This window comes from Cyprinodon variegatus, unplaced genomic scaffold, assembly GCF_000732505.1.
Source record: "Cyprinodon variegatus isolate N-32 unplaced genomic scaffold, C_variegatus-1.0 Scaffold848, whole genome shotgun sequence".
NCBI lineage: Eukaryota > Metazoa > Chordata > Actinopteri > Cyprinodontiformes > Cyprinodontidae > Cyprinodon > Cyprinodon variegatus.
Window position 1 is genome coordinate 208,652 of NW_015151301.1, and position 24,081 is coordinate 232,732.

General features: G+C 36.7%; 1 protein-coding gene across 1 annotated transcript in view; it reads left to right on the forward strand.

Moving 5' to 3' along the window:
* The first annotated feature begins 202 nt into the window (after positions 1 to 202).
* gbe1 (glucan (1,4-alpha-), branching enzyme 1) overlaps positions 203 to 24,081 on the forward strand; it is a 152,252-nt gene continuing 128,373 nt past the window's right edge. Inside the window, exons 1-2 of the mRNA XM_015397266.1 lie at positions 203 to 503; positions 21,453 to 21,622. Of these exons, the coding sequence (XP_015252752.1) occupies positions 406 to 503; positions 21,453 to 21,622 (268 nt within the window). The 5' untranslated portion in view covers positions 203 to 405. The remainder of the gene's footprint in view (positions 504 to 21,452; positions 21,623 to 24,081) is intronic.

A 24,081-nucleotide genomic window follows, 5' to 3' on the forward strand; every position in this document is an offset into this window, starting at 1 on the left:
AAAGCAATGTTTATGAGGAAAAAAATGTATCAAAACAATCTGTAAAATAATGCTTAAATGCTAATATGAATGTGATATGTATCTGTAGTTACAGGAAGCTTTAGTAATGCTGCCATTACAAAAATAAGCAAAGCCATGAGTCAATAAATCGACTTATATTCCTTTGGAGGGACTCCTTAAAGTCGCAGAGCAGCCCATCAGAAGCAGGGAGAGCTGTGGGGCTCCTGGTTGCAGACTCAGCCCGGTGTGGTGGGGGGGCGGGCTTCCATAGAGCAGCAGCATGATTCGCTGCTCGCTCCGGATACTAAAACCCGGTCCACCTCCCCTCCCCTCTCTCTCCCCGTCTCCCACTATAACCTCCAAAATCACTCGGAGCTCGATTGGTTTGGTCTGGCTGCAGAAACCATGGCAGAGCATGAGGATTGCGTCTCGATTCCTGAATTCAGCAACCTTCTCCAGACGGACTCTAACCTCCAAAAGTATGAGAACGACTTCAGGAGAAGGTAAAGCCACCGACTCACGCTGCGGTTGTGTGCACAGCTCGTCAAAGTTTGGGAAGAGGCACGCTTTCCCTGCATATGTGTCTTGAAACACATTAAACACACCTGACATTCACAAGTCGACATTAGTGCAGCAGGAAATCTCCTTCTGGGGCGTGAATGAGAAGAAAGAAGCACAGAGCTCAGTTCCCTCACATGCACAGTGCGATAAAACCTTTCAACCCTCCCCCTCCCCTCTTCAGCAGCATTCCTAAACCTTCAGCTGTGAAAAATAATCAAAACACGTCCAGCAATGCTTCGTTTTGCAGGAGAACGCCATTGTTAACTTCCTGCGTGTGACATCAGAAGTGGAGTCAGCTGATGTTCTAAGGCGGCGCTTTCTTCTCAGTCTGATGTGTGAATAGGAAGATCAAATTGCTGTGCAGAGTTTGAAGCATGCAGCTCCAGCAGGCTGCTGGCCTTTCCACCGCCACTGACCTCAGATGGCTGCAGAGTGTCGCAGGATTTGCTTGTTTTAACCCAGAGTTGACCTTGAAGCAAATTTAGACATGAGACTCATGCATGGAGCAACAGACTGTTTGTGTGCAGCTCAACTGACAGACTGTTTTGCAATATTTAGCAATTTTTTTTATGACATCAACCACCTCCCTTTTTTTTCCTTCTCGGATGTCTTAAAAGCGGTTGCAGTTTCCATCATGTAACATTGTAGCATATTGTGTCCTCAGATATTAGAGGGGTAGCCAGAATTTTTATTTAAAGGTGGCCAGCAGGGGCGGATCTAAATGGAGGGGCCAGGGCCGTCATTGGCCACCCCTGTGGCTACCCATACCGTTTTTTTCCCTTGTAAAGCCCGGTGTACACTGTGCCATTTTCAGGGCAATTTTGCAGTCGTGCGAGAATCTTTCGATCGGGCCGACTTTCAGCCTGATCGTGAGTACAGGGGGTAACGATCAGGAATCGTGAGGTCTGGGGAAAATCAAACATGTTTGATTTTTTCCCGACTGTCGAGGGCAAATCGCTCAGTGCGCAAAGAAGGATTTTTCTTTTTCTTCTTCCTCTCAGATGTAAACACAGCAGTGTGGCAGGGATGCAATGAGTGAAATGCAGCTCTGTGAAATTCACAGATCGTAGTAGCCACGTTTGATCAGCCATGTCTTTGTCCAAATACGTCGTCACGTTTTCTTTTTAGGGCTTTCAGCACAAAATTGCACAAATTGCCAAGGCAGCATGTTTCACTCTAGTGAACTTCATAATAACCTTCTATTTTTTTGGCTTCCGGATAGACGAGTCAGATTAGCTCCAGCTCACTGCGGAGCTGAGCCTGACATGGTTTTTAGTCGCTCAGTGTGAGCAGGTAGATCGCATGAGAGCGTCGGGCCGAACATAAATCGTGTGCTGTGAGCTCACACTGTACGACTAACCACAGGGTTCAGTCGTACAGTGTGAGCAGTAGCTGCGTGCAACGATTGATATAAATTGCACAGTATACACACAGTAATACAGATGATGGCAGCAGTAATACTATGAAGGGGAATGTTCAAACTTATTAAACATAACAATTTTTCATATATTAACAACTACTTGACAACAGAAACACTGCTTAATGATGCACATCAATATACAAACATTAAAGATGATAAATACAGAAATCATGTTCTTTTCAGAACTAAATTTTGAATTAATTGGGGTAAAGATAAAATGTTATGCCTCTGCAAGTTTTCAGAGTCTTCAGTGAAATCAATTATAAATAACTACTTTAATAATAACTTATACATTTATTAAATGTGGATGTTAGTAGATTTAAATAATTTATTTGCAGAATGATTATTGATAAAAGTAAGTAATGACAATGTAAAATATGTTAGCTGCAGAACCCAAACCTGAAATAATTTTGTCTACTATACCTTTTATTTACATAGCATAGATGGTTAAATATATCTGTCTATTTGTTAGCAAAGGTCTTTATTTAGAAAATATGGATGTTGTGCTTGTTCCTGTTGGAACAGTGTAGATTGACCCTGAGGTTCTGGTGCCTTTCGGCCACCCCTCAGTGTACATTGGTTATTGACTGGCCACCCCTATTAGGATTTTCTTGCTACGCCTCTGTTGGCCAGGCAATAACCAATGTACACTGAGGGGTGGCCAATAATGTATCAGCGCCAGAACCTCAGGGTCATCTACCCTGTTCCAACAGGAAAATTAACGGGCAAAACATCCACATTTTTAAAATTAGACTTATTTTTCTACAGCCTTTGCTAACAAATATATGCATATATTTAAACACCCATGCTCTAGATAAAAGGTATAGTGGATACAATTGATAATCCATAAAATTTATATTTACAAATACTTAAACCTACCTATAAGTACTTTATACCTTTTTATTAAAATAGTTATTTATCTATGATTTCACTGAAGACTCCTGGATGACTTGCAGAGACATCATTTTATTTTTAGAATTTTATCCCATGTACATCAAAATGTAGTTCTAAAAAGATCATGAATTCTGTACTTATAATCTTTAATGTTAGTATATTGATGTGTATAATTAACCACAAAAAATTCAAATGTTTTGAATTTTCCAGTTGAAAGTATTACTGCTGCCACCGTCTGTATTAGAAAGAATAAAATGGAAGCCATGGCCACCCCTGGCCCCCCATCTAGCTCTGCCCTGCCAGATATACATTTAAAATATAATATATATTGAGATTTGTTATGATTAATTGATACAGTATAGGACCTAACAGCAGAGGGAACATTTTATATATATATATATATATATATATATATATATATATATATAAATATATATATATATATATATAAATAATTTACTTACAATTTAATACCTTTGTTTTAGAGTCTCTATGGTCCAGTTAAAATAAAACAAATACTAAATTAGTTGAAGACTATTTCAATTAATCTACATTAATCTTATTAATTGTTTTACCCCTTATACAGTATATGTAAATAAATAATTAATTTCTTTTTTGGTTTTTTAATAAATCGGATCTCTTTCTACTGGAGACCTTTGTGTACATTTGTGTTTTTTACATTTTCCTGGAAAGCAATGAATTCCTCACAAATTTCATTATATTGTGTTATTTTGCATGGAAAATTGTAGGGAAATCGTATTGTTTAAGTTATTGAGGATAGACAGGATGAAAGGCATACCTGAAAGGGAACTGTAAGTAATTTGGACCGTGCCTCACAATGAATGGAGGACACAACAAACAAGTGGAAGGAGATTTTCTGGTTCACTGTTGGTAAAAAAGCAAATGCTCTACATTAAGCTAAATACTGAAGAAATATAGTGATAGATGCATCATGCTATGGAGGAGTTTCTTTAGAGACATGCACATGGGACTCACAGAAATCTGCAGTTTTTAATCTTTGAATACCGGTACTTCTTTGGACTGCTTTTGTTAACATTGCTGATCCTTTAGTTTGATCAGTTTGTATAAAAGCAATGTAATGATTGGATCGGAGGGAAAATATCATATAGGTAAAAGATGGATTATGAAGTTCTCTAACCACCTCTGGCCAAACACAGAAGTTCAGTACTCTTCTGCTCGTCCGTTCGTTTTTTAAATGTTATTTTTACTTTTTTCATCTTGGTGAAGTTGCCGTAGGTTTCTGATTTGAGCCGAAAGCCGGTCACTTCTGAGTATCCAAATATCTATATTGAATATAACGCTTTGATGGCTTGCTAGGCTGGACCCATTTAACATGGACGTGCTTGATGCCTCATCCGCAGAAATAGTATGAGAACCAAAGACCCAAAGTATATTCAGGAAAATAGTCTACAGGCTTATAGATGCATCTGCACTGAACTACTGAGGTGTCAGTCTGCTCACCAATCGATGTTATAGGCAAATAGAATCAAATAAAAAGGCCATTTAAAAGATATTTTTCAGTAAAAACTTACAAAATGTCTCTTTAGGATTTTATTTATCAAACACAAATCTTGTTTTATGAACAATCCTGGAATCTTTAAAAGGCTTCATGAGAGTTCAGTTCCTTACAGGTGAGAGTATTTGCATGTGTGTTGCCATACGTGTCCCAATACAATATTATCATGATATTGCAACTTCATTGTACATTGTAATATTTTTTTTACTCTTTGTTTTATGCAGCCTTATGATAAAATAAATCAAATTCATTTTGTAAATTTATTAAATAAGAAAATCTGAAATATCACATCATCATAAGTTTTCAGACCCTTTGCTCAGTATTTAGTAGAAGCACTCTTTTGAGCTAGTACAGCAATGAGTCTTCTCGGGAATGATGTAAGTTTTTCTAACCTGGTTTTGGGGATCCTCCCATCAGATCCTCTCCAGTTCTGTCAGGTTGGATGGTGAGCGATGGTGGACAGCTATTTTCAGGTCTCTCCAGAGATGCTCAATTGGGTTTAGGTCAGGGCTCTTCAGAGCTGTTCCCAACCCACACCTTTGTTAATTGTGTGCTTAGGGTCATTGTCTAGTTGGAAAAGTTCTAATATCAGTCCTGAGCACTCTGGAAGAGTTTTTCTTCCAGGATATCTCTTTACTTGGCTGCATTCATCTTCAATTGCAACCACTCTTCCTGTCCCTGCAGCTACAAAATACCCCCATAGCATGATGCTGCAAGATCCGCCTTAATCATTGATTTGACTCATATCAGTACTGTTCTATCCATCCATTTTCTGTCATACTTCATCCAAGCTGGGGTCGCAAGTGGTAGCTGGTGCCTATCCTCAGCTATTTAAGGACGAGAGGTGGGGTACACCCTGAACAGGTTGCCAGTCTATCGCACTGTTGCTTTCTTTTATTTTATTAGCATAGAACCAGACTTAAAGTAACACCAAATAAGATCTAAAAAATACTAAATGTATTTATGTAAACACTTGTCTAGTCAGTCGTCACAAATTGCTTTTTTTTTGTCCGTAGTTTCAGATAACTAGCAGACCCTTTATTGATGTTTTTATTCCTCCTTTTTATCTTAAAACGCTTAAATGTCTGCTCACTATCTGCTAATAAAAAAAAAAAAAAATGCAGCTCAACTTTGGCATGAATGTTTGAATTAAGAATTACAGATCTTGTAATTCTGTGCTCTTTATGATCACACGTTAGTTGCTTGATTGGGTAGAAATGGTTCTTTTATTGCATTAGATTGAAATGGTTCAACTTTATTCCCCGGTTAATGTTAAATTACCCTCATCTTCTTCTTTTATAATGTCCTGTTTTCCAGTTGGAGAGAGATTTCACTTAATTTGGGTCATCTTCCAGTGAAACTAAGCTTTAGATCTCCACTCAAGGACCACATAGTTTCATGTGTGTTCATTACCGTGTCAGATCTGGTTTCTAATGTGGCAGGTAAGAGACCACCTGCTTTGTATTTGAAGCCAGAAAGCAGGGCTGTAGCCTCACAGAGAGATGAGCATGTCAGTTCCATCTTAGACACAGCTTGGGATTTCTAGGCTTCACTGCACTCGAGACATGTCTCAAACACCTGTCCTACTGATAAAAGTTGCACATAAATATTTTACATATAGAATCGCTGCTGTGTGAAGGTTAATTCTTGATAAGCTCACAGGTTTCCAGCCCTCGGAGACCAAACAACCTAACATGAACACAGGCTGAAATCAAAAGCCTTTTTTTTATTATTTGGGTTTCACTGACAAGCTGAGTTCCAGTGCCAAGAATTTAGAGGTCTTATCAGGAGACCTGTGACTATAAAGATTGATTCTTTGGATTTCATCACCACCCAAAGGCGCATAGCTGCCCCTTTTTTTCTGGTCTAATCAATCTTTGTTTCATGCCATGTAGGTGCTATATGCACAGTTCAAACGATTCCAGCAAAACTCTTCCATACCAAACAGTTTTTGTTCTTTTTCTCACTAGAATGCCATTTTTAAAAAGGATTATAAAAGCAGCTGCTAATCCAGTTTGCTAGTCCTCCTTACTGTGTTCCGAGTTGTGTTGACATTCATCTCTACGTCACCTTACTCTTGTGATATTTGTAGGAAGTGTGGCTTAGTTTTTAAACTAAAAGTTTATCCAAAATAAATTTGTTCATTAGACATAATTTGCATGCCCTTCAGTTTGACCGACCATTTTAAATCAAGACTAAAACAGGTTAACTGGTGGCCATTATGTTCTAAAATTCTTAAAATAAAAAAATTAAGTGACCAAATGAAGACTGAATGTTTAAACTGAGACACAACAAACAGGTAATTTTTTATTATTAGGGATGCAAATTAGTGATTGAGTTTATCTTAAGTTGATTGATCTCATCAATCCACTGAAAATTTACTGGTAACCAATAAAATTGTAAGCAATAAATTAATAAACAAAACAAAATTTGCTCACACATTATGGAACTTTCAAATGTTTATTAAATATAACAAAACACAATCCTAAGCAACCTTCAGGGTGGGCTATCTTAGGTAATTTTGAGGAAAAACATTCATTTACTCATAAGATCAAAAAAGAAACTTAATGAACACTTTCATTTTAGCAAAAACCATGTAAAGCAAAACATTTTATTGAAGATCACTTTTCCTTGTTTTGCTATTAGAACTTTTCCTGGGAGAAAAAAAAAAAAACATTCTAGAGACAAATTAATGACATTCAGTCTGGGTTTTAAAGTGCCAAACACTGCAAAATTAACTTTTCATGTTTTTTAAACTATGCTAGAATGCTATTTCGCTTTATTATTGCATATGGGTATTCCTTGTAAATTGCGCTTTATTACCAGCAGTTCCTTTCTGTCCTGTGAAACCGGGCAGATGGGGCATGTATACATACAGCTGCTCCTCTAGAAAGTGCCTATATTGACAGCACTGCATCTGCACTGTAAACAAATACCCTCTTCTCCGTTCAGGGAGGGTTAATGTGGGTTAGAGCGTGAGGATTCTGGCTCAAGATTGAGATTAAGTGGCTCTTTTTAATAGCTAATATGTACAGAGAGATCAATTGGTCTATTCTTGACAATCTCAAGTCCTGCATATCTGTTGATTGGTGGCGAGAGGTCTCTGAATTTGTTTGCTCTTCAGAACTGGCATTATCCAGCAAAGTCAGGAACTGGATGGCATTCAGGCAGGGCAGGTGTTTTGTTATTGGGTTAGGAGAAAATACTTGTTTTTCATTAAAAAAATGTGACTCCATTGTGCTAAAGTAATTTTTTACATCACATTTGAACACCAACCATTGACTTTGGAAGGCTTCAAAAAAGCATGATTATTGGACCTTTTAAAGCTTGAAAAAAATTTGGTCAACTTCCTTCAGTCCAGATCTCCATCTCATTAAAAAGTTGTTGTGGTTCCTAGGATAGCAGTACAACAAAATAAGTCTGTAACCCAAAAGGAACTGAAGAATCTAAAGGTAAAAAAATCCTTCTCAAACTCAAAACCCCTATTTTATAGCTGGTAAAAGTGAGTCTAAGCGCTGTTAAATCATTGATTATTAAAGCTTTTACATTTTTTTTTGTTTTTGTTTATGTTTGAGAAAAATGTCAGCCTCTGGACTGGGCTCCAAATACAACCCATAGCTGTTTTTAGTTTAGTCATTATTATTATTATTATTATTATTATTATTATTATTAAAACAGTAAAAGGGTTTTAGAAAGAATTTAAGATTAAAAACTCTGCAAAAAAGATTGGATTGTTTGCAGAGTATTGAGAGCAAACATAACAGCTGTGATCGGGGGGAAAAAAGTTGACTGCGTTATAACTGAAGTAATAACCTTAAAGCAGAAAAAGATGTCACAAGGGAACATTTCCATTGTTTCTATAATCTTGGTTTAAAAAGTGAAGGAAATCTCTGCCAGTTCATTTTGGATTATGAGGATTGTTTTTACTGCCTTGACGTTGGCTTTGACAACACTTATTTTTTGTGTCGTGTTGCTTCAGGGTCAGAGCAGAAAAGTTTGGCTCTAAGCACTTAATTTGTGTTGAAATGCTAAGCTACATCTTTTGCTTCATCACTCCTCCAGATCAGGAGGGCGTTATTTAAAACTCCCCTTACTGTGGAAGCCCCCAGTACTGGTATTTATTATCAATCTTATATTAAGGACCATTTAGCGTTCTCATGTCTATCTGCGTGTAATTCAGATGGACATGACACCACTGTGCCTCAGCTGTTAGAATCACTCGGACACCACATCACAACAGAACAGAACGGATCGCTCTATATTTAGATTCTCACATTTTCTAACAGTGTGTAAATGTGCCAGAGTTCAGCTGCTTCCCAAAGATGGTTTTAAAATGTGGGTGAAATCATACTGAAGACCTTGATGCAGTTTATAATTTGGATAAGAGGGAATTACTATTTTTATCTCTAATTTAGTAAATTAAAAACCTTTTTAATTCTTTTTGTCTTTTCATCCATTTGTTTTTGGGTTTTTTTTTTTGTAAGGATTTAATGGGCATATGCAGACTATAAAAGCTTTGGAAAGCACTAGAAGGGGAAATCAAGGTATGCAAAGGTTTCAGAAATTTGTCTAGATTTAAATGCCCCTCTCTCACAAATTGTTTTGCATTGCTGTTAAACTTACTAAAAGAAGGACACTCTTCATGTCCAATAAAGATGCTTTTATTTGTTTGGAAAACTGTGAGAGCACCGTCAGTCATGCCGGTGAAACTAAAGGAGTGCCACCTATCATTGGTTTTAAGAAAGCTGTTTTAAAACAACAGTAAGAAAGCTGTGGCTATGTTCATGCAGTTCCGTTAGCAGCTTAGCAAGCAGCCCAGCCATTTCTGGTCCTAGGACCCAAGCTCTCTCGGGGCCCCAGACAACGGCTGACCTTGTTATAAACTGACTGAATTACATTCTGTATTGTTCAGTCTGTTAAACCACCATTGACTCTGGTCAGATCTGGCTTGACCAGTCACAGTTTAGGAGGTTTTTCTGCTACCATATCAACAAGCTGGCACCCGAAATGGAGCAATCTTCCAATGAAAATTAAGAGCATATTTTAGAGCACATCTTATATCCTCAGATCTTTTATGCAAAACCAACAGAAATCTTTCAATGGAGAGTTTTCTCGACGGTTTGACATGGACTACAGAATTACTTTAACAGAATCCGCTGCTTGGAGTTTTTTGCTTCACGTCTGTAGTTCTGTGATCTGTTCTAACCTGAATTTTACCTTTACTGCCAGAGCTTTCATTTTGACATATACAGATGTTTCCACAAATAATTCACCTCTTTCTGAACCACCCGATGCTGTTGTAGGTGAATGCATGTGCCATGTTTATTTAATTAAAAGCTCTTTGAAGCAGTCTCTTTTTGTCAATGGGGAGTTAAGCTTTTGTTCTACATCCTCTTGAAAAACTGGCGGCAGAGATTCTGAACCAGAAGTGGTAGAAAGCCCACATGGACCAGTTTCCACTGAAGTGCATGTGACACAGAATCTCCACAGAGCCAAGTGAAAAAAACGATTCTTCTTCCACAAACTGTACAGTTGAACTGCCACATTTCTGGAAGAGCTGTGTAGTTAGGATGAAGGAACATCTTCTATGTCTGGATGAGATTTGAATCCATCTGCTTTTTACTGTGATCTAGCAGTTTGATTCTATTCTCTGTTATGAATCACTTTTTACCTGCTGAAGTCCAAATTATATTTCTGAATAAAGCAGATTGTCCCATATGAGTTGAGGATCCATACCACTTCCCCTGGTGGTCTGTTCCACTAGTGCAGCTGCTTTTGCGACTTGCAAAATTTTTCCTTTGCATGCATTTCATATGTTTTAGTGTTGGTGTTATGCATCTGCAGTAGAATTTGCATTTGCAGCATATTTCAGTTTAGGTGCTCTATATTTTTTGTGGTCCCAACTTTTCTTAACTTGCAGTCGTTTTTGCTATTTGCAGCATTTTTGTATGCATTTTTTGTTGTATGTTAATCTCAATATTATTTGCTAGAATCATTTTTGCCTTCTTTATCCTTTGAGTTTCCAGGAGCTTTTGAATCTGCCGTAAAAGATGTATTTACAAGGCATTTGCAACTCCCTTGGCCACTGTAGTTTTGGCATGAGGCTGAGGACAATTTTTCTGATTTCACCATTGAATTGAGGAGCATTTATACTAAAGTGAGGACATTTTGTTGGTGCTGACTTTGTTTTTTGCTAACCATTAGATTTAGTACTGAGTTATGCATTGAGTTTATTGCAGGTTAGTGTTAGGTTTGCACTGGTAATGGTTAGGTTTGGGGTTATTGTCACAGTTGGAGCAAAGAAAGCAGCATTGGTGCACTGCCCATCTGTGGATAGGGCACCCCCCCAAAAAAAAAAAAAAACAGACTTGTAAATTTCTTATTTTTTTTACAATAATAAATATAACCACATATTTGAAATTTAAAAAATGTGTATGTTGTTATTAGATATAACCAATATAAAACAAAAAACAGTAATGGAAGAAAAAGATTGACCACTTTCTGGTGGTGCAACCCCTCATCCACCACTTAGTGTTCTGTCATTATTTGTCACGCTTGTGTTTGGAAAGACATTAATAGTCAGGTTTGGAAATAGGGGAAAGAAAAAACAAGGGGATGAGTTGATGAATAGAGAACAGATTGGTAAGGGTGACGGCACCATTCTGTCCACTCATCTCCACCTCTCCTTCTCGATGGGCTCAGGCCAGCTGTGTACGTTAAGGGGAAGTGACACAGAGGGAGAGAAACAGAACAAGCCTTTGGATTTTCGTTTTTTTGACTCTTTTAGATACGGTAACATAGCAAAGCATCATTTCACATGTGGTTTCTCACTACTGATGCAACAATATACCTCAATGCAAAACATGAAAAATGATTAATACAGGTGCATTGAAGGTATGAGAAATTATCCCATGTTCAGCCTGTTACAGACATCCTTATTCAAAACATATATATTTACTCTGAATAGCAGTGTTAAAAAAGCTTAAAGCATTTGCGCTTAGGGCTTTTAAATGGCTTGAACCAACCTTTTTTTAGAAGGGTCAAAATATGGTCCTCACTACAAATGGTGAGACAAGAATGTATATTAGAGAGAATGCACACAAACATCCACACATGCGGCATCTTTATGGTGATCGTACATTGACTTCCATTCATTTTTATGACCTAACCCAGACCGCCACCCTACTCATTACCAATTCATGCCTAATCCAATCTAAACTCAATTCACATCTTAGCCTTTAACTCCCAAAAAAAGTTGAAAACAATCCACTAAACTTTGTTTCCAAATTTTGAAGACGTTCCACTTCCCATCTAGGAAGATTTTTCAATTGAAAATGTCAGGAATAGCATTGAGTTCAAGGCTTTATACCAGGGTTGTCAAACTGGTTCCAGAAAGGGGCGTGTGGCTGCAGGTTTTCTTTCCAACCAAGCAATGGCACACCAGTCTCCAGTCATTTCATCAAGTGAGTCCAATCTTAACATGATGACTTGATGAGATGGATGGAGTCTGGTGTGCTATTGCTTGGTTGGAAAGAAAACCTGCAGCCACACAGCCCTTTCTGGAACCAGTTTGACAACCCTGCTTTATACAGTAGCCCATCAAACCTTGTTTTTTTTTTGTGACTTGGATGACTGAAAATCTTCACCAGCACATAGTCTTTAACCTAGCCCACAACCCAGAAGAACCTTTCCTAATGGGGACCTCTCAACTGGTTCAAACAAGTACCATATTTCAGGAAATTGGCATTACAATGTCCCCATAAGGTAACAGATATGCAGTAGCTCTTGGAATGCAAACCACAGTCTATTAAAACTGCAATTGGTAGGTTGAACCTAAAGGAAGACTAGAAAAGACTAGAAAACCACTAGTACTAGTAAAAGCCTGGTTAATGCATCTTTAACTTTTTTTAAAGGAAACTGATGCAATACTTTTGTCTGTCTTTAATAAGTTATTACCTGTTTAACAATATTTCAGCAGCACCCATTTGCTTTTTAAGTTTTCCTGTAAAAAGACTTTCCATACAGAGGGTGCATTCCTTTTCCTGTGTGTTGCAAGCAGAGCTTTTGTGCTCTTTTGGGAGCCAGTTCAGCATGTTACTGAATGTGAGCCCCCACTGTGCTGTACGAAGTAGGCACACCTCAAGACTTTTCTCTGCTTTAAGAACCTCATTCCTAGACTTAAAAGCACCACCAGAAGTGGGGGATAACATCAGTCAGTCTTCCTGAGAAGGAGGGTTCTAAAAGCTGCGGTCTTAGGGGGCCGACTTCTAATTTTTTCTTCTTTTAAACTGAGATTTTTGTTGCTCCAGTGTGACATCCGGTACTATTCCATGGGTAAATATGAAAGGGAGGATTTAAAATTTATTTAAAAATTTATACATTGACTCTTATCAGGTTTTTTGAGTGCATCATGCTATTAAAGTATTTTTGTCCTCATGGATTATATTGTTATTGAGGATCTAGTTAGCAGGCAATATTTACTTTCTGAAGCTATCCTAAAAATCTAGTTCAGTAATAAGGTAAACAAAGTTGGGGAAGGGGGAAAAAATTACTTCACAAACTTTATCCCTGTTTTTTGACAAAAGATGTATTATTTTGGTTGGGAACTCTGAATGAAACTATAAACTGACTACAGATGACTTTTGAAGTGATGGAATATACGGTAATGTGGAAACATAATATTGTTGCATATAGGAGATTATTTTTAATATTAGCAAACCTTTAACTTAAATATTGCTGTCATTTAAAGTAGGAATTTCCAATTTATTCTGAAGATGTTTTATCTTTTGTCAATTAAATAAGAATATAGATGAAACAATAAAAAGTGACCATCATGATGAAATTGTTAATGATGCTCATTTTACTTTCCAGAAGAACAATAATGAACAGAAACGGGAAATGTCAGATCTATAGAAGACTGTTAAGAGTTATATAACATTAGCATATTCAGTATCGACATTTTTGGCCTTTTGTTTATGGGAACGGAAATAATCCTTTGTTGATATTAAAAGTACTGAGTTGGGAAAAACTGTGTATTGCAATCAGAAAAACATAACATTTTTGCATAATACTAAACCTTTCAATAAAAAAAAAAAAGCCAATTTGACAATGGAATATTTAAAAAAAAGTCATCTATAGTGGTTTGCAGAAGTTTTTATCTTTTACCTTCGAAATTTTCCAGATTTTCTTAAGTTACAAGTAAACACTTTATAGTATGTTTGAATCTTTTGTGAAAGACCAGGACAAAGTGGTGTACAATTGTGAAATACAAATTAAACTTGATTTTTTTTTTTGTGTGTGTATTTGTGTTTTTTTGTCTACAGGATATTTTTTTCTCTTTTTCACTATTATTTACCTCTACTTTGTCCAAAGATGCCTAAAGTTTGTTGGCTGGTTTTTTTCTCTCTTCCTTGATGAGTTGTTAATATGTTTTAGGATTAAGTTTCATAGACAGTGGGAAGGTTTCCCAGTGTTTCATCTAAGCTCCACAGTTACAGAGATAAATTTGTAAAGGTTTCCAACCTGTTTGTTAATTATTCTATTTCTTATTATCTTTAAAATTCTTATCACTATGTATTTCTTTTTTCTTACTTCATGCTCTCACACAGTGTTAATTCAACTTACTTTCTGGGGTTGTATTTTGGCTGTGAAATTTAGCTAATCTGTTAAAAAATATACGGCTGATCAGTAATTAAATGATTTAAAATGTGTAATTTTAAATAATCTATTTTATTTTGGATTAATTCTTCATAAACAATGACTCATAGTGTGGTAGTTAATTTTGTCTGATATTGAAATTAGGCTGACATAAAATATTTAATGTGTTCTTGGAAAAGAAAGATATCTACATGTTTTAACAGCACAGTGCTATATCTGTACAGCGCTGGGTTATGTTTCACTCGCCAAACGGACCGAAACTCAATAAAAATCCTGCACAGATTTTGATATTATTTTTTTTGAGTGGGAGGGGGGTTGAATAGTTCTAAATTGGATTACTTCATTGGTTTATCTTTGCTTTCAGCATATTTTCATAATTCTAACAAATTGGTAGGAGGCACGTGGCCACATTGGTAGATTTTTATTTGGCAACCACTGCCTGCATCCAGTGTGCTCAAGTTGGGAAGCAGCTGCTGAGAAATAATCTCTAACCCCAGGGCATTCACAGGCGAGCCCCAGCTTTGGTTCAGGGCTATAGGGGACGGAGTGCACTTAACTCTGCAGGCTGAGAGAGGCACTCTGTACCCAGGGAATCTGATATGGACACCAGCTTGCCTGCAGGAACCAAAGTGAGATAAATTGTAAACTAGTTAGTCTGTCTTTTGCAGTTGAAGGTAATAGACAGACGTTTATCTCTTAGGAAATGCCTTTAGTCATACATTCTGAAGGCAGAGAGGCAGGTTTTCATCTGGAGGTTAAACTTCAAATAGATAAAAAAAAGGGGGGGACAATAAATTAAGTCACCGTAGGCTTATGATAGAATATTTTTGAAATGCTTCAAGAAATGTTAAAATGATAAAGCCAATCAAACTTTTCACATACATGATTGCAGTGGAGTTACACACACTCTTGTGATTGCTTCTTACACTGTGATGATTAAAAAGAAATGATACACTTTTTGCACATTCATACACTGTACCAGTTAAACACCTGCAACATATTCAGGAAAAGGAGTTGAGATTCCTTGTTCTTTTAATCATAACTTGGGCAGAATAACCAATGCTATCACTTTAAATGAGTTGCATGCCAAAGCAAAATGTCTTTTTTTTTATCTTATCTGGATATTTTCTATTAATGTGGCTTTCACTGATGTAGTGCTGATAAAATACTCTTTGAATCTGTACATAATGGCATTTTGTGGAAGATGAGAGAAAAATTATCTTAAGAAACAAATATGTCCAAGTATTTTGGATGGATGACCTGAGATGCATCCGTGCATCTGCTTTCTTTTCTCAGTTTTTTTATTTTTTTCATACTTTAAACCGCTGATACCTTTTATATCCATCCACCCATCCATTTTCCATCACGCTTATCCCAAGTGAGGTCGCGAGGCATGCTGGTGCCTACTTCCAGCTATCTACGGGCGAGAGGTGGGGTACGCCCTTGATAGGCCGCCAGTCCATCACAGGGCAATATAGAGGAAAAACTGGACAAACAACCATTCACACGCACATTAACACCCTGAGGAGAATTTGGAGAATTTTTGCGTTTAATCACGTTATTGGACTGTGGGAGGAAGCCATAGTAGAAAGGTCATGCAGAAAGACCCCAGGTCGAGAATTGACCCCAGAACCTTCTTGCTGCAAGGCGGCAATGCTACCTATTGCGGAACTGAGCATATACCTATTGCAGCTCATTTTCTTCTATTGATACTATTGCATATATTCTTTCGTACAAGGGTAAATGTTGTAGGTATTTTATTTCATGTCATTTTGATGATTCTTTCTCGCACACCGCCTTTTTTATTTTGGGAAAGCAGAATATTAACAGGATATAACATATCAATATTACACCACTCTCCCAGTGTCTCTAAAACCCTTTTAAACACTGGAACAATCAGCTTTCAGTCGCAGTGGGAACGGTTCACTGACCCGTGTTCACCCAGGTCAAACTACTTGGCAAGCGACCCGGCTTTTTTTGCCAATGGGAAGGAAGCCAAACGCTGATCATTAGAGGGTCGACCTGTGTTTCGAAAAACCTTTTGTAGACCCGCTAATTTCAGTATTCAAGAGGCTTTAGATTCAAACAGAAATGTCAGGCTTCTGAAAAGTTAGTTCATTTGTACGAACAATACTTATTTTAGCATCATATTGCATGAATAACTGCATCAATCCGGAGTGGCGGGGAGGCCATGAACCTGTGGACCTGGTTAGGATTAAATCAAAGCTCAGGTTGCTTTGAAAGTAACCTTCAGGTCATCTGTTTGGTCTTGGAGTTTTTAGTCTTCCTCTTGAAGCTACTCCATAGATTTTCTGTGTATGTCAGGTCCGGCAAGTTTGTTGGCCCATTAAGAACAGTAACACCATGGTCACTTATCCAGCTTTTGGTGCCTTTAGCAGTGTTGGCAGATACCTAGTCTTGCTGGAAAACAAAAATGGCATCTACATAAAGTTTTGAACAGTAGGAAGCAGCTGGTACTTTAGAATTTCCTGATAAATTGCTCTGTTGACTATGGACTTTAGAAAACATAATGGACCAACATCAACAAATGACCTGACAACTTACCACATTACTGACTGTGGAAATTTCAAACTGGATATAGAGCATTCTGAATTATGTCTCTCCAGTCTCTTTTGATACTCTGGGACTTTGATTTTTCAAATTAAGTGTAAACTTTTCTTTCTTTCTTAGACTACTGTACAAGATGTCTACTCATATCTAATTCAGAAAGCTGTCATGTTGTTTTTTTCTTTCTTTCAGCCTTTACTCATGGTTTATGATTTGTAAATCCTAAAATTATATTTTCAGTCTTTGACAACCCCCCTGAGACTAGTTTTTACACCTATATTATGTTTTGATGTGAGCTTACAAAAAACTCCAAGAAACAAAGACGGAGATAATAATCATCAGACCTCAGAAACTGCCTCATCTGTTTGATTATGTCTCTCTGTCTGTTGGCAACAGGATTTTACCATGTATTGATAAAAATGGAAAATAATTTTGTTATATTAGATCTGACACTTAATTTGACAAGAACATTAGGCGTTGTCTGGGGTGCCCTTTTTTATTTCAGAAGTATTGCAAAATTTTAATAGGATGCTGAAGTCCTTATCCATTCATTTGTGACAACATTCTTGGACTACTGTAATGGCCTTCTGTCTGGACTGCATCAATAAAACCTTAAGAGCTCTGCAGACGGTGCAAAACACTGCTACTCATATTTTGACTAAAGCAGCAAGTATGAGTATATTGCCCTGTTGCAGGTCTCTCTTCATTGACTTCCTTTTTAGCTGACTTCAAGGTGCTCGTGTTAAACTGTAAAATTATTCTTTGTGGACTCACCTCTACTAATTTAGATGATCTTATAAACATGTCACAGAGCTGCCGAATTCTGACAAAGTTCTGGAAAAGGACTGTTTGTAAATGAGGTTCTTCAATTTGGTCACCTAACTTTTGGAACAGTCTTCCACTAGACGTCAGACAAGCTTGCTCTGTAAATGATTTTAATCACAAACTTGTTTTCCCTTAATGCGTCATGAGTTCAACAGTTTAAAGCTTTTGTATTTTTATTGTTGTTTTATGTCTGTTTTGCCTGCTTATACAGGACTTTGATTGAAAGGACTTGATAAATAAAGTTAGTTGTATTACTAGTAGTAGTGTTGGTAAGTTTTCAAGTTCAAACTTGCAATGAAACATACATTTACCTTTTGGTGCATTTTGATCCTAATAATTTTTCGTATTTACTGTCTTTTTTTTCCTTATTTCTAGACTTTTGTTTTGTAATTCTCTATTACCTGAACAAACTCCAGTAGTCTTTCCCTGTAGAACTCCTACCTACATACAGCTTATCAATGTGACATTGTGGTCCTGTTTGGCGCTGTACAGTGTTGCTCCAGCACAAAGCTGAAAAAAAAAAAACTCCAAGGAAAAAAAGAACTGGAAAAAAAATTCTAATCTGAATAATGCAGTATATTAGTTTCACCTTCTGAAATAAGTGACAAAAATGTCAATTTTTTTTTTATCGTAATCATATTTTTTTTGCAATGTGCCTGCAGATGTAAATGTACATATCTGCTTGACGCATCCATGATGGCGGTGCGTGGCCAAAGTGTATCATTTTAGCATCAATGCCCCTCTCTGATATAATATGGAAGCAAATCGTTACCATATTTCAAATGAAAAAGCATTTCCAGAAATGCTTTTTCATTGTAAGAATGTGGCTGCATTGTTTGACTCATAAATGAAATTGGTAATCAGTAATCCTGTTTGCATGTTCTTCTTCAACACTGATCATCCTTTTACTTAATTAAAATGAAAAAGAAAAAGACATTAGAGATTTATTTTTCAAAATGCACCCCAGCAAATATATACCAAAATTCAATTGGAAATATAAAATTTGAAAATGAAAAAGCATTTCTGGAAATGCTTTTTCATTGTAAGAATGTGGCTGCATTGTTTGACTCATAAATGAAATTGGTAATCAGTAATCCTATTTGCACTACTGCTCATCCTTTTACTTAATTAAAATGAAAAAGAAAAAGACGTCACTCTGCTGCCCCATGCCGCTCAGAATGCTTTTTCGTTTTCGAGTTGTGGACAGTACTTTGCAGGCAGACCATGAAAACGAAAAAGCAATGTCCGCTGTGTTTTCTCCTTGATTATGGCATAAAATGTGCAGTCTTAGAGAAGAAAATAAAAATGCAAATAGGAGGATTGATTACTAATTTCATTTATGAGTCAAATATTTGCAGCCACGTTCTTAAAATGAAAAAGTATTTCTGGAAATGCTTTTTCATTTTCAAATTGAATTTTGGTATGTATATGCTGGGGTGCATTTTGAAAAAATAATTCTCAAATGTCTTTTTCTTTTTCATTTTAATTAAGTAAAAGGATGAGCGTTGTTGAAGAAGAAAATGAAAATGCAAATAGGATGATTGATTACTAGTTTAATTTATGAGTCAAATAATGCAGCCACATTCTTAAAATGAAAAAGCATTTCCAGAAATGCTTTTTCATTTTCAAATTTTACATTTCAAATTGAATTTTGGTATGTATTTGCTGGGGTGCATTTTGAAAAATAAATCTCAAATGTCTTTTTCATTTTAATTAAGTAAAAGGATAAGCAGTGTTGAAGAAGAAAATGAAAATGCAAACAGGGTTATTGATTACTAATTTCATTTATGAGTCAAACAATGCAGCCACATTCTTAAAATGAAAAAGCATTTCTGGAAATGCTTTTTCATTTGAAATATGGTAACGATTTGCTTCCATACTACTCTGAGGCTTCTGTGCCGTTTGAATTTTACTCACCACCCACATAGAAAAATATATAACTAACCAGACAGTTGTATTTCAAAAATGTGGACAAGCTCCTTCTTGTGAGGAACCTATAAAATTTGGTCTCTAAAAATCACCTCTATCAACAAATTGTGAACAACTATTGTCAATAAATTGTACACTCACTCTTAAATTACATAAATAGACATTGAATGTGTTATGATCTACCTAATGTGGTGTTGTAGCCTGAAGACAGTGTAAGGCACTGACCCCTAGAGTTGACCATAATATGCGATACTGTGCTGGAAACAATGTCTTAGAAATATCGTCTCATTTCTGTACAGAATGTAGATGTGTCAAACTTAAAGTGAATGTACTGCCTTGCTTTCGGTCTCAGTACTCCTAAAGGCTGGGAACATTTTCCAATGCCGCATATAAGAAAAAGGATAAAGAATATTTTTTTCTGTTAAGCAGTTGGAATGTCCTTGGGTTGAAATTCCAGCCTGGGGTCTTGCATAAAGTTTCAACGTTCATACCGGCGTTTGCTCCTGTTTCATTATCCAGTGCTAAGAGTGTAATTTGCCTCTAAAAATGTCCCTTTGGGGTAAGTGTGCAGTTGTTTATAATGTCCTGTTACCTAAAATCGCACTATTTAAGGCGGCTGAACACCACCTCTGCTATTTTGATTTTGATGTTCTTTTTTAAGACTGGAAGGATTTTTGCTGGTATTTTTTCCCCCCTTTTTGGACCTATGTTATGATTCATAACCATATCAAAGCAAGATTTTTTTTTTTTAAACCAAAGAGCAAAGAGAAGTGCTGAGGATGCAAGGCTGTAGCAAAGAGTGGAGAGCAGGAAATTAAAGCTGTCACTTCCATCAGTCATAAATATAAGATTTTTAGTAAACAAGTCTAAGACCTCCAATCCTAGCCTGGACCCAAGTAGATTAGACAACAGAATTTTCACAGTGTTCTACTGAAACATGAGTGCAGAATTGTATCACCACCATCTCTCCGCCAGGCTTTCTAACCATAGAAGCAGCATAGCGTTAAAGAGCACTGGAAAACTAGTGGGAAATGGGTTGGTAGTGTTTGTGAACATCAAATGGTGTCATCCAGGACATGTTGCTGTGAAGAATCACATCTGCAGCAAACCTTCTGAGCTGTTGGCAGTTGGCTTTCATTTATGTTGGTCTAAAAAGTTCACTAGTGTTCTTTTGTTAACCGTTTACATTTCACCTTCACCGTCAGCAGTACTGACGGTTTCCTCCTGTGAACCCCTTTTATACCAAAAAGCTGCCAATACGCCATTATACAGTAGCTCTAAGTTAGAAACATGTTCAGCTGTGGTCTGGAATATGTTAAGTATGTTGATAGGTGATTGAGAAAAGTTCTTGATAAGTTACACATAAGTCATGCACAAGTTACTCATAGGTTTTGGATGAGCTATACACCACGAACTTAACCTATGTCAATGATTAGATAACTTGCCTGTAACTTATGCCCCATGCATGAGCATAAGCTGGCATTAAGCATGCTCAAAATTTCGCGACATACTTGCCGTATATCGACGTGTGCCAGCGTGTTTTAGCGCGTTTCACTGGCTCATAACTTTTACAAAATGCACCCATAACTTGTACAACATATGCCAACATAGGCCTGATTTTTCGACGTCAGGTATACGCTGGCTCAAGGTGTAACAGCGGCATAAGCTACAGACACAACGGCCAAAAGCATTTGTGGCAAATGACCAGTGATTTTAATCATGCCTCGTTCTCTGCTATACTACCAACATTCCAACAGGTTTATGGGATCATCTGCCAGTATTTTTGTGCATCTTTCTCACATGGATTTACAAAGTTGACAAGCAATATGCAGCCTTTCAGATGTCGCAAATGTTTAAAAAAGTTGAGCGCTGAAAATCCCCCAGAAAAATTACCACACAATTCTGTGCATATATAGGAAAACTAAAAGGCTAGTCAAGTTAAAATATTGGGATTAAACCTAGGCCTTTTTAAATTTAATGTATAATTTTTATCGCACCCTAAATGATGCATCTGAAGCTGTATATTTGTCTTGCCAATTTATAATCTGTGTTTGTTTAAAGGTATGAGCTGCTGAAGAAGCAGCTTTTCCTCTTGGAGGAGGCGGAGGGAGGTGTTGACCAGTTCACACGCAGCTACCGGAGCTTCGGTGTGCAGCGATTGCCTGACAACAGCCTCTTTTTCAAGGAATGGGCTCCAGCTGCTGAGGCCCTTTTCCTTACTGGTGATTTCAGTAAGTAGCTTGGGTCTTTCAAAAAAATTTTTTTCACTTTTCATGCTCAACAGATTGACTATTTTTCAGTTTGCACAGGATTTCTTGAATTTTATGTAATACCTCTAAAATGATTAAATGCGTAGGAAAAAGGTCAGCATATTGTAGAAGCGTTGTCTCCTTTAGGCAACTTTCAAGGGATAAGGAAACGTAGGAGATATTGATTACACCTGCATATTAAAGGCTAATCTTTTCAGGGTAGAGTATTTGTGTTAATATTTCAGTACATGGTTCATTTAATGATTGTTGTTAAAGTTGTTAAAAAGCTGCAACTACCATATTTTCCCTGAAATATTTATTCCCAAGTTCATAAACTTTAAAAATCAGTATAGGTCGATACTTTTTTTTTTTTAGGCTGGCCTATGTTAAGAATAATGATATAAAAATGGGATTAAGTCTGTGCTTATTGTATTTTCTTTATAACAACTGAGTGTTTTAAAGGATTCAGAGATTTCCGATGTTTTTCTGATTCTTACCAGAGTGGCTTGAGGACTCCTTGTCCATTTCTGTTTCTTTTTTCTTTTTTTTCCACAAGCCAAAATTATAATGTTGAAGCATTGACAGATGGCCGAGGGTGTTACTCAACCAAGGCTCTGTGTGTTTTTCACTGACCGCGGCAACTTGTGACTCCATTCTGTGGCAGGGCTGTCAAGACTTCAGCAGAACTCTGGTGTTGCAACACATCGATTGAGCAGAGCTTTGATGGCTCTGGTCATGGTCACAAAGGAAAGCACCAAGAGGCTGTGGTGTGCTGACACATTCAATGGTGTGCTTACACCTGGAGCAGCTTGGAAGCTGCAGTGCCATATGCCTTACAGGAAAGAAAAACGCTGTCAAACTGCACTAGAGCATCATTTGAAGAAACTTTTATTATGATGTGCAGATGTAGCAGAAAGGAGACAAACATATGAGACTCTTCCTAAACTGAAAACAAGCAGCAAAACCTAGACAAGAGTCTTCCTGTGTTAGACAAGAATTGATTTGGTTCGACAGGAATTCTACACCATTTTTAATTTAGGAAAAATTTTATTTGATAAACAGTTTTCTAGTTTAACAAAAAGAAAAAAAATATTAATTTTAGAAAAGTATTTGACTTTCCAGGCTTCATTCCTTCATTTGAAAGATAAAATCTGAAATTTCAGAAAGTTATGTGTTTTTAAGTCATTGATTCAACTAATAGGGAATCTATATTTGTATTGAATCTTCATGTTTAGATATAGGTCAAATAAATGCAATGCAAAACACAATACAGAGAGTCATCTTTAACCACAATTTGGTAAATATTACCTACCAAAAATAATCTTGAAAGTCTAAAGTATGTATTTTTGGAATGAAAACTGATTTTTTTTTTTTTAAATGAAGCATTCACCTTTTTGGAGGGATTTCTGGATAAAAAACAGACCTGAACCTCAAACTAGTATTGGAATCGTTCAGAGAAATGTGGATAAACCCTAACGGAGAACTTGTTTTATAATAAGAAAAGGAATTCATATTTTTAAAACTACAGTAAAATGCAGTGCCAAACAAATTAAATAGTGTTTACAGGTGACAATATTCTTGTTGTAGAGCCTTTCTAATACGAATAGTTTTTTCATTTACCATTTGTCAAGTCTTTGCAATAATGGACGAAAAACAATTATAGCAACTATTTTCCAAGGAAAAGTCGTTAATTAAAAAAAGACAGAATGGTGAGAGCGGGCATCACAAACATTCATTTAACAGAGGATAAGTGCTTCAGATGGTTTTTTTTATGGATAGTTTTAACCCATCCGGAGACCAATGTTTGCTCCAAAGGCAGCAGCACAGTAAAGCTTGGATCTCTTTCCTACAGTAAAAATGTGTGTGATTAGTATTTGTTGAAATTCTAATGCATTCCGATTGATTCAGTTGGCAAAATGGAAATATGTCAATTTGTTGTTTTTTTTGTGTTAATTTTGGTGCTAGTTAGCTCTGCATCTGCGCTTTCCTTTCTCTGTATTCCTGCACTTCGTTTTCCTTTTGATTATTTTCCCAGGACCTTGGGCAGCAGCTCACTTCCAAGTTCCAACATTCAATTCTGTGAGAGATTACATTTTGACATTGCTCAATCATATTATTTGATTTCAATTTCATAGCAAATGTGGAAATGGCCCAGCAGCCCTAGTCATGAATATGGTACACTTTTGATGCATAATGTACTGTTGTCTTTATGTTATTTTTATTTTTCTCCAGACGAGATTAGGCTAAGGACGATAAATAAATAGTGAAGAAGATCAACTCTTCTTACCTGTGAAAAGTGCTGTGGTTGCCCTTGTACACTTCCACAGTATCTCCTGTGATTAATTTTCTATCTGGTCTTGTGTCTGCTCATGAATAGCCAATGCACATGTATAACAGAATGAAAACATCTTAAATAGAAAGGCCATGGTGGTCACATTATA